The 11,295-nt window shown below is 42.4% G+C and overlaps 1 protein-coding gene across 1 annotated transcript in view; it reads right to left on the bottom strand.

Annotated features, from left to right (window-relative positions):
- Nucleotides 1-762: 762 nt before the first annotated feature.
- The window catches only part of WWTR1 (WW domain containing transcription regulator 1), a 120,316-nt gene continuing 109,783 nt past the window's right edge, over nucleotides 763-11,295 (bottom strand). The window contains exons 4-6 of the mRNA XM_073359714.1: nucleotides 10,643-10,776; nucleotides 9,585-9,697; nucleotides 763-3,339 (exon numbers count right to left, since the gene is read on the bottom strand). Coding sequence (XP_073215815.1) covers nucleotides 3,155-3,339; nucleotides 9,585-9,697; nucleotides 10,643-10,776 — 432 coding nt within the window. The 3' untranslated portion in view covers nucleotides 763-3,154. The remainder of the gene's footprint in view (nucleotides 3,340-9,584; nucleotides 9,698-10,642; nucleotides 10,777-11,295) is intronic.

Below are 11,295 nucleotides of genomic sequence, written 5' to 3'. Positions count from 1 at the left end.
GTTTGTTTCATCACCCATTTTCAAAAGACATTTTAAACCCTCCCAGCCCCCCCAAAACACCCCAGCATTTGTTTTCATCATCAACCCACCCTCCCCAAAAAGTTACATTCTAATAGTGTTATCAGAATACAAGTTGTAATTAACATCCTATTACTCCGTATCCGCAACGTTTATGTATGTCACACTCAGTGATGGTCAACAGTACAACTGTCCCACTAGCATATTTACTGTATTGAGACAAGTAGTGTGAATTTAGTAAAATAAATGTAATTTCACAAACTGAAATAATAGTGAAATATTGTAAAAAATTTAATTGTTTCAATAGAATTACAAATACATATGCTTTTTGAATACTTATACTTCTGTCACAGCCTGTTTTTAAAGTCAGAAAACTCCTTGAAAGGAGGACTTCACAACAAACAGGATAGTATGGGGGTTAGGGAGAGTGTCTGTGCATGTGATCCAGCACATACTCTCTGTAGAAACAAGAATATGTTATGGTGTAAAAAATTACTTTATCTTCACCATGATTTGGTTCAGAATGAAAAAAGGTTTGACCTAACCTACGGGCAGTTGCTTTACAGTAGCAATAATATTTTACATAGCACCTTTCCATTCAACTCTGCTGCTGTTTTATTATCACAGGAATATGAAAACGATTACAAAATGTAATGTTTCTGGGCTTTATTCTCTTCCCTCGCCCCTCCCAACCTACACCAGTATACATGTGGAGAAGCGGGCACCAGCGTTAGAATTCTGATCTTTGTTTTTTATGAACAAAAAAAAACAACTAAAAACATTGACTTACTAGTAAATGCTTACACTAATTTTGCTAAACTTTAATTATAATATTGACTAAATCATGGCAGGGTGCAGATCCCCTGGTGTAAATTGTACTAACAAGCCAGTAACTTCAATGGAGCTTGACTGATCATACAGCAGCTGAGGATTTGGCCTTAAAAAGTTTTACTATCAAAATCAGATACCATAAATCCCAAATTCTCTGACTATATAAACCATTTGTGTAACTAAAAGAACAAAACCATAGGACCATCTGATTTTCATTTAAGTTTATAACCTGATACACTTTAAAAAAAGATTCAAGATAATACAGTAATAACATTCAGCCCCATTCGGTCCTTTGTTTGTTCAGAAAGATAATTTCTAATATCTTAAGGCTTAGTTCTAGCATAAGTGGAAAGAAAAAAAAAAGTAAAACAATGCCCATTCAGCAATATTCTGTGCAGACGCAACTCTGCCTCCTCATCCCGTGTTATATTAAAATATATATAAAAAGAACTAGTCTTCTCTGTATAATAGAACTTCATTGGGTAGCTCTCTCCCCTCTCTTGCTTAAAAGACAAGACAGCTTCCATGCCACTGTGGTAACATGCAACCAAGCAGCTCTTCTCTCACAAGGAAGTTTCTTGTATTGGGTTCATGGTATGGTATTGTTTAAGTGAACACAGCTGGTTCTTCTTACATGTGTGTCCCTATCTGTAGCCATCCATCCCTCTCAGGTACTGTTATTGTTTTCTGTTACATAATCATTCACCTTTCCAATCTAGTCCATATTTCTGCCACTTCATCTCTAACCCTTTCACCTGCCTCTTTTCCAACAAGATAGAAAAAATCCTTTAGTGTCCAATACTCTGGTGCATAGATAGGATCTTATGGATTAGACCTGATAAACAGACATTTACACTGAGTGCTACATCTCTTGCTTTCCCCACATAAACTGGATCAAGCTCAGAGACTTGTATTAATGCCTTTCATAAACAGATACATTTTTTTTCAAAATAAAAAGCTTAAATTCATAGATTATAAATAATAATAGCTCAAAATACTTAAGAATTTCAGGACTTCATTTGCATTTCAGGGAAACTTTGCATACTTTCTGTCCTTGATGCTTTCTCAGCCCCAAACATTTGAAAAAGAAACCTTTATAGGATATACAGTAGATATGAATATACAGGATAGTATGCCATGTGTCTTGTATACCAACTCTAGCAAGCAACAAGTATTAGGATTTTAGCAACTTCACCAGACATACAGGCACCTGCCTGGTTATCACGGATCTGATAAAAGTGACCATCTGATTACAAGCATTCAGTTACCTGTACGGTTTCATTGATACTGTCAGTTAAAAACCATTACTACTGAAAACAGGAAGAACAAGGCTTTTTTTTTTTAAACTGCATATGGTATTGTCAAGTTGTGCTAGTCTTTTCTGTCCTGATTTTTAAGTGTATTTTTGCCGTTGTCAAAAATAGTTGCCACAGATTTATTTTAAAAAATGCGTTCATGTATTTAGTTAAAAAACTGTAGTGCTTAATAAAATAAACATCAAAATCTAAGATGTATTTTTAAAAAATTACACGTTTATGACTTTTTTAAAGGTGGCAGTACCAGTCTGGTTATTTTACAATATTATCGTAGTGTAAAACCGTCACTGAACCACTCTGCTACTTTCAAATTGGAAGTATTTATCTGGAAGCTATACAGTAATATACTGAAAAATAAACTGCAATAGTACGGTTTGTGCCTTGGCAAATGTATAATAAGGATTAGTATGGTGGCTATGGAATCAGAATTATTCTGTATTCCATACTGCACAATCTTACTAATAATACAATGATTTTAAAGCTCAAAGCTCAAGTTAAATAGATAAAAAAGCATTTGGTACTATTGTCATAAATATAATTATAAAACTGCACTTGTGGTCTGATTCTGTGCAGGTATTTTTTTTAACCAAGCTGCCTATGTGTGGTCAGCATTTTTGGTTCATTAAGAGTCGTAATTTTAACTGAGAGCCCATGAGTTTAGTCATGGACACAGATCTCTATCCCATACTCTGCCCATCTGTGATTCCCATCCCCCCCAAAAGAAACACTTCTATATGATCTGTAAAGGAAACACAGGTTACAGATGTGTAGAAGCAGTTCTTGAAAAACAGAAAGAAACATATATTTTATATTTAAATTACTGTCAATCAAATTCAGGCACAGGTTAAATTGACCATAAAGGTGATACAGCAAGTCATTAAGTCAGCAAGTATATATCTGAAGATTTTCAGATGCTCTACCTCTATTTCAAGAGGGAAAGGAAATGTTGGCTTGTATTAAGGGCTGAATCAGCATTGAGTGATTATTGATTACAGCCAGGTGAGGAACGGCTCACTCTTGTTGAGTACGGATTCCACGTCATTGAGGATAGGGATCAGGTCTTCAGACTCTAAAGTCCCAAGATCTACATTTGTTCCTGGAAGACAGTCGAGGAAATCAGGGAAACGTGTCTGTTGTGAACTTACGTTCATGGGAGTCTGTGCCACAGTTTCGCCTGTAAAAGAAAGAAGAATCATAGAGGCGCTGGCTCCCTTCTAAAAATGATTCTAAAAAAAAGCACACGCTGAAAATTGTAGGCACACTTCCCCCCCACTTCTTGCAATCACCACATTACAGGTATCTTCTATAAACACTGCTGTCAAGCCTCCTTTGCTTACAGAAAAGCATATCCAGAGAAGGATTTCTCTTTTGTTGTGCTGTCAAAAGCACAAAAAAGTTCTTTTCAACAGTATTTGAATAATCAGCCTCTGTTCCCTCACTTAAGCAGTCAGTGAAATTCCTCCCTGTGCAGAGGGCTAATGGAGTCAAATCCCACTTAAGGACTGTGCTCTGGCTCTCTGCATAAGAGTGAATTTCATCCATAGCCCGCAGTTCAAACTAAGGCTAATGACGGTTTAACAGGGACTTTTCTTTGCAATGTTATTACTCTATTTTTTGGCTCAATTAACAATAATGAACAGTAAAATCATTAAGGGCATGACCGTGTACTCACTGCACACCCAGAACTCCCACTGATTCCAAAGGTAGTCTTGAGTCCCATTGACTTCACTGACTTATTTCAGTAGCTGGAGAGAACTGGTGTGTTTCCTAATAATTTACTTTCATCTTTTAAACAATGTGAAGATAGTAACAAAAAAAAAATTCAATATCTAAATGAACTATGCACATGTTTGGAAAGGAAATCCCAATGCAATGGCTCTTCTTAGGAGATTGTTCTCATGACATAACGAATTCCCACAGAACTAGACAACGCAGAAATTTGGAAGAGCTAAAACCAATTCACCTAGGATTAGATTCTGCCATGCTTACTCATGAAGGGTAGTACTTTATTCCCTGAAGAATTCCACTGACCTAGTGCAGTCAAGTATTAGGCCAAATGAGTAAAGGAAGAATCTGGTCCTGAAACACTGCAAATCAAATCTGGGCCAGATACATAGGAAATCCTTCCAAAACTCACCAGCTCACTTTTGGGCTATATCTTCAATTTTCTGTCAGGGGGATTCACACACAACTCTCCACACTGACAGATGAAAAACAGGGCCCCTTATTGTGCTCCCTTTTTCAAGTTGCCACTGAAGAACTTGACCCTACACATTCCTTGCATGCCCCAAATTCCCACTGAAATCAGTGATTCATGTAGATCAAGATGCAGAACTGTGAGCTTGAATTGGCTGCTGTTTGTATTGGAGTCAGAATATTATGGCCCACATTGTGAATCATACCCATATATGAATAACAGCCCTGCAGCTAACCATACCAGTAATAAAGTGGAATCCTGAAATCACTAATACTGTTAACAGAAAAACTATAAGCAGAGTTCACTTTAACAACAACTACAATTTTTCATTTGCATGACCATGACCACAACCAAATACTGGGGGGAGGGAGAGCTCAGTGCTTTGAGCATTGGCCTGCTAAACCCAGGGTTGTGAGTTCAATCCTTGAGGGGGCCATTTAGGGATCTGGGGCAAAAATTGGGGATTGGTCCTGCTTTGAGCAGGGAGTTGGATTAGATGACCTCCTGAGGTCCCTTCCAACCCTGAGATTCTATGACCAGGGAAACAATAAGCAGGTGTTATTCTTCAATATAAATAGAGTTTTACTATATCAGATTCCACTGTAAGCAGTTGAGTGGTATATGCTTGCTGGAAGTTATTTATATTGTGATAGCTCTCAGAGGTCTCAATCATGGATTAGGGCCCATTGTGCTAAGTACTGTAGAAGTGCAGCACTGTACTATGTTATATTAACTTTTCTACAGTCCTACATACATTGAGGTCTTTCAAAGCCACCGAGAAGATCTGGTTGACAATTTTAAACTCTCACCCTTAGCATCCAATTCATCATTCCTTGCATACCTCTGCCTTGGTCTACACTAGGAGTTGAGGTCAAATTTAGCAGCATTAAATCGATTTAACCCTGCACCCGTCCACACGACGAAGCCCTTTTTTTCGACTTAAAGGGCTCTTAAAATCGATTTCCTTACTCCACCCCTGACAAGGGGATTAGCGCTGAAATTGGCCTTGCCGGGTCGAATTTGGGTACTGTGGACACAATTAGACGATATTGGCCTCCAGGAGCTATCCCAGAGTGCTCCATTGTGACCGCTCTGGACAGCACTCTCAACTCAGATGCACTGGCCAGGTAGACAGGAAAAGGCCCATGAACTTTTGAATTTCATTTTCCTGTTTGGCCAGCGTGGCAAGCTGCAGGTGAGGCCAGAGCTCATCAGCAGAGGTGACCATGATGGAGTTCCAGAATCGCAAAAGAGTTCCAGCATGGACCGAACGGGAGGTACGGGATTTGATCGCTGTTTGGGGAGAGGAATCCGTGCTATCAGAACTCCGTTCCAGTTTTCGAAATGCCAAAACATTTGTCAAAATCTTCCTAGGCATGAAGGACAGAGGCCATAACAGGGACCCGAAGCAGTGCCGCATGAAACTTAAGGAGCTGAGGCAAGCCTACCAGAAAACCAGAGAGGCAAATGGCCACTCCGGCTCAGAGCCCAAAACATGCCGCTTCTATGACGAGCTGCATGCCATTTTAGGGGGTTCAGCCACCACTACCCCAGCTGTGTTGTTTGACTCCTTCAATGGAGATGGAGGCAACATGGAAGCAGGTTTTGGGGATGAGGAAGATGATGATGATGAGGTTGTAGATAGCTCACAGCAAGCAAGTGGAGAAACCGGTTTTCCCGACAGCCAAGAACTGTTTCTCACCCTGCACCTGAAGCCAGTACCCCCCGAACCCACCCAAGGCTGCCTCCCGGACCCGCCAGGCAGAGAAGGGACCTCTGGTGAGCGTACCTTTTAAAATAGTATACATGGTTTAAAAGCAAACATGTTTAATGATTAATTTGCCCTGGCATTCGCGGCTCTCCTGGATGTAATCCCAAAGCCTTTGCAAAAGGTTTCTGGGGAGAGCAGCCTTATTCTGTCCACCATGGTAGGACACTTTACCACTCCAGGCCAGTAGCACGTACTCAGGAATCACTGTAGAACAAAGCATTGCAGTGTATGTTTGCTGACGTTCAAACAACATCGTTCTTTATCTCTCTGTGTTATCCTCAGGAGAGTGATAGAATTCATGGTCACCTGGTTGAAATAGGGTGCTTTTCTTAAGGGGACATTCAGAGGTGCCCCTTCCTGCTGGGCTGTTTGCCTGTAGCTGAACAGATATGTTCCCCACTGTTAGCCACGGGGAGGGGGGAGGGATGAGGGGCTAGCCACGCGGTGAGGGGAGGCAAAATGCGACCTTGGAACTAAAGCACATGTGCTATGTAGGTAATGTTAACAGTAAGGTTTACCGTGAAAGAGTGTACTCATTGTTCTATAAAAAGTCTCTTTTTAAATACCACTGTCCTTTTTTTTTTCTCCACCAGCTGCATGTGTTTCAAGGATCACAGGATCTTCTCCTTCCCAGAGGCTAGCGAGGATTAGAAGGCAAAAAAAACGCACTCGCGATGAAATGTTCTCTGAGCTCATGCTGTCCTCCCACACTTACAGAGCACAGACGAATGCGTGGAGGCAGACAATGACAGAGTGCAGGAAAGCACAAAATGACCGGGAGGAGAGGTGGTGGGCTGAGGAGAGTAAGTGGCGGGCTGAAGAGAGGGCTGAAGCTGAAAGGTGGCGGCAGTGTGATGAGAGGAGGCAGGATTCAATGCTGAGGCTGCTGGAGGATCAAACTAATACGCTCCAGCATATGGCTGAGCTGCAGGAAAGGCAGCTGGAGCACAGACCGCCACTAAAGCCCCTGTGTAACCAACGGCCGCCCTCCCCAAGTTCCATAACCTTCTCACCTAGACGCCCAAGAACGCGGTGGGGGGACCTCTGGCCACCCAGCCACTCCACCTCAGAGGATTGCCCAAGCAACAGAAGGCTGGCATTCAATAAGTTTTAAAGTTTTAAACTTTTCAAGTGCTGTGTGGCCTTGTCCTTCCCTCCTCCACCACCCCTCCTGGTGCTTCTCTCCTCCACCACCCCTCCTGGGCTACCATGGTAGTTATCCCCCTGTTTGTGTGATGAATTCATAGATTCATAGATATTTAGGTCAGAAGGGACCATTATGATCATCTAGTCTGACCTCCTGCACAACGCAGGCCACAGAATTTCACCCACCACTCCTGCGAAAAACCTCTCACCTATGTCTGAGCTATTGAAGTCCTCAAATCGTGGTTTAAAAACTTCAAGGAGCAGAGAATCCTGCAGCAAGTGACCCGTGCCCCATGCTACAGAGGAAGGCGAAAAACCTCCAGGGCCTCTTCCAATCTGCCCTGGAGGAAAATTCCTTCCCCACCCCAAATATGGCAATCAGCTAAACCCTGAGCATATGGGCAAGATTCACCAGCCAGATACTACAGAAAATTCTTTCCTGGGTAACTCAGATCCCACCCCATCTAATATCCCATCACAGGCCATTGGGCCTATTTACCATGAATATTTAATTACCAAAACCATGTTATCCCATCATACCATCTCCTCCATAAACTTATCGAGTTTAATCTTAAAGCCAGATAGATCTTTTGCCCCCACTGTTTCCTTTGGAAGGCTATTCCAAAACTTCACTCCTCTGATGGTTAGAAACCTTCATCTAATTTCAAGTCTAAACTTCCTGGAGACCAGTTTATATCCATTTGTTCTTGTGTCCACATTGGTACTGAACTTAAATAATTAAAGAATGCATGAATGTGAAGCAACAATGACTTTACTGCCTCTGCAAGCGGTGATCGAAGGGAGGAGGGGAGGGTGGTTAGCTTACAGGGAAGTAGAGTGAACCAAGGGGCGGGGGGTTTCATCAAGGAGAAACAAACAGAACTTTCACACCGTAGCCTGGCCAGTCATGAAACTGGTTTTCAAAGCTTATCTGATGCGCACCACACCCTCCTGTGCTCTTCTAACTGCCCTGGTGTCTGGCTGTGCGTAATCAGCGGCCAGGCGATTTGCCTCAACCTCCTACCCTGCCATAAACGTCTCCCCCTTACTCTCACAGATATTGTACTGCGCACAGCAAGCAGTAATAAGAATGGGAATATTGGTTTTGCTGAGGTCTAACCGAATCAGTAAACTGCGCCAGCGCGCTTTTAAACATCCAAATGCACATTCTACCACCATTCTGCACTTGCTCAGCCTGTAGTTGAACAGCTCCTGACTACTGTCCAGGCTGCCTATGTATGGCTTCAGGCTATCACAGGTGGTGGGGGACCCTGCAGCTCCCAGCCACCACTGGCGACTGCGGGACCCCGTAGCTTCTCAGCCTAGGGGCACTGGATGGCTCCCAGAGGCTGTGGTCAAGGGGAGACTCCACAGCTCCTGGCTGCCCCTCGCAGCTGAGGGGGGGTACCCTGGAGCTCTGAGCCCCCATGGGTGGTGGGGGCCCCTGGAGCTCTCAGCCAGGCCCCTGGAGCTGCCCAGCAGCTCCTCATTTTCTGATGGATATTTTTAGTAAACATCAGGGACAGGTCACGGGCTTCTGTGAATTTTTCTTTATTGCTCATGACGTTTACTAAAAATATCCGTGAAAAAATCTTAGCCTTATTTATTAGTACTGGGGGAAATCAAGGCCCCAGTGAAGTGAGCTGCAAAAGGTCTATTTATTTCAATTATGGATGTAAATAGCGGTTAAAAAAAGTAACCGTGTAACCGATAAACATTTTATTGGTTACACAGTTAAACATTTAACTGGGTAACTAGTGGTGCAGGGGGTGCTGCAGCACGCCCATGTTTTACATGGGACCCCACTGCTGACCCCCATGCCCTGGGTCCTGGAGGCCAGCCCCATGCCTGGGACTCCGCTGCTGGCTGTGCGCCAGGGATCTCTCCTGGCTGCCACCCCCAGGGCAGCAGCGGAGTCCTGGGCTCCGGCCGGCAGCGGAGTTTAATCATTAACCATTAACCGAAACCGATAAGACTGATGCTTATTGGTTAACCAGTTAACCGGTTAATCTTTTACATCCCTAATTTCAATAGGAGGAGGCTTTCATGCATTATAATTTAAGGGTTCCAGTACAGACAATATTCTTCATAGGCCCCCTCCTGTGAAGTGCTGAGCACCTTTAACAAATGTTGGCATAAATGTGAGCGAAGGGACTGAGCACCTTGCAGGAGGGGGCCCCATAGCCTGTCTATTCCTATATGTGGAAGGATGAGAGATTATTACTCATTTCACACAATTAGAAATTTGGTTATAAAACACAATTTATGAAATTTTAAGCAAAATAAGCACATTCCTTGTTCCTACCTGTGTCCATCTCATCTACATTGCTGAGGAAATCTTCAGGTGTTGTTGGTATACTGTAGCATCCTAAGCCTAGGCCACTGTCTGTGCTCTGTTCCCTGGAATGGTATGGCCCACTATGAATTGAAACATGAAGAAGCCTCAGTAAAGATATTCTTGTCAGAAATAATCCCTGAGGGTGGTGGTTGAGAAAAGGAGAACAATAGTCCAAACACTAGACTTAAATACTTTGTTAGATGGGCACCATGTGTGGTCATTTGCACTAGTCCACAATAACAGAGAACCAGGCCCAACCTAGCTATCTCAGAAACTGCCAGGTAGGCATTTTCAGAGCAGTGCATAGGATTTGTGCACTGTCTTCCCCATACAATTTTGTATGTATTTAGTCAGGCCTCAATCTGGCCTCCAGCACTGCAGAGACAATTTTGTTTCTGCAACTGCATCCATTTGGAGATTTAAACACATGACTTGTGAATGTAGTTAGGCTTTTACATGGGTGTAACCCTAAACATGAAACTCAGCCTACAATTGGAGGCCATTTTTATAAAGTTTAGAGCCAAATATCTAGTAGTTGCTGTAGAACCAGTTTTTATTTTGGAGGGAAAAAACCCAAAAACTTTCTCTAGATATAAAAATTGCATTCCAATAGTTCTGCAGTCTAAAAGAATAAAATCTACCTGTAATACTGTCTCTAACATACACTTACAGTACTACCCACCCAGCTATAACCCACTCTACCTTATGCTTGGCTTTTTTCTTTTTTTTAAGGTCCTCTTCTGTCATCTGAAGCATAAACAAAGTTTTCATCTCATCTGGTCTCTCTCACTGGACAGTACTACTGTCCATATAATTTTCATCAAATAAATGTCTGAATGGTTAAGATGTGGCCAGTTCCTTCTTGAGACAACGCCTCTAAGTTTTCAGAGTTGCACTAGAATTTTGCCAATCCTTATAAAACTTTGGGAATTTAGGAGTTTGCTTGGGAAATGCATCTGCAAAACAATCTGTGCCACAGATAAAACAACAGAACCAAACAGTTGATGAAGAGGACATTAACTTGCCTGTTCAGGAAAGGATCCGATCCATTATTTGTAATAGTCCTGATGTCTTGTGTCATGGCAGGTGTGTTCACAGCAGTCTGAACTGGGGCCATAGTCTCTGATTCCATGGGAAGTTGTCTGCATAGTGCAGCTTCCTGAATAAAAATTAATAAATAAGAGAGTAAGAAAAAAGGGAAAGTTACTCAAACATCTCAGAGACATGGCAGCAAAGTGCCCTTACATCTGAAATACCCATTCTAATAAGAAGTGAGTCTACAATTCAATTGTTTTTACTTGGGAACTTGATTCCGAACACTATAATTCTGATTGCTGGTTTAAGAAGTCACCAACTGGCTACAGGGGCAGATATTCTCCAAAGCTACAGCCCATGACTAGGTCTTCACTGCAGAGTTAACCACACTGGAGTTGGCCTATATCAAGCGAACACTCGTGCTGCGAAATAACACAGAGCTGCCCACAGCAACTGAATTAGTGCACAGCAATTGCATTAGCACCACAGAGTGACTGTGCGTGCAGCTGACAAAGCTGTACAGTCTTGAACTGTAGCCTACGTACTCCCCAATGAGCCAAACAACTCAAGTTAAAAGCATCACCACATTCGAGTGAAGGGGTTTTGTGTGTCAACAGGACATGAGTTAGGAGCCATGCCCAAC

The sequence above is a fragment of the Lepidochelys kempii genome, chromosome 9 (genome assembly GCF_965140265.1).
Source record: "Lepidochelys kempii isolate rLepKem1 chromosome 9, rLepKem1.hap2, whole genome shotgun sequence".
NCBI classification, from domain to species: Eukaryota; Metazoa; Chordata; order Testudines; family Cheloniidae; genus Lepidochelys; species Lepidochelys kempii.
Note: the sequence above shows the minus strand (reverse complement) of the source record. Positions and strands in the feature narration are given on the sequence as shown.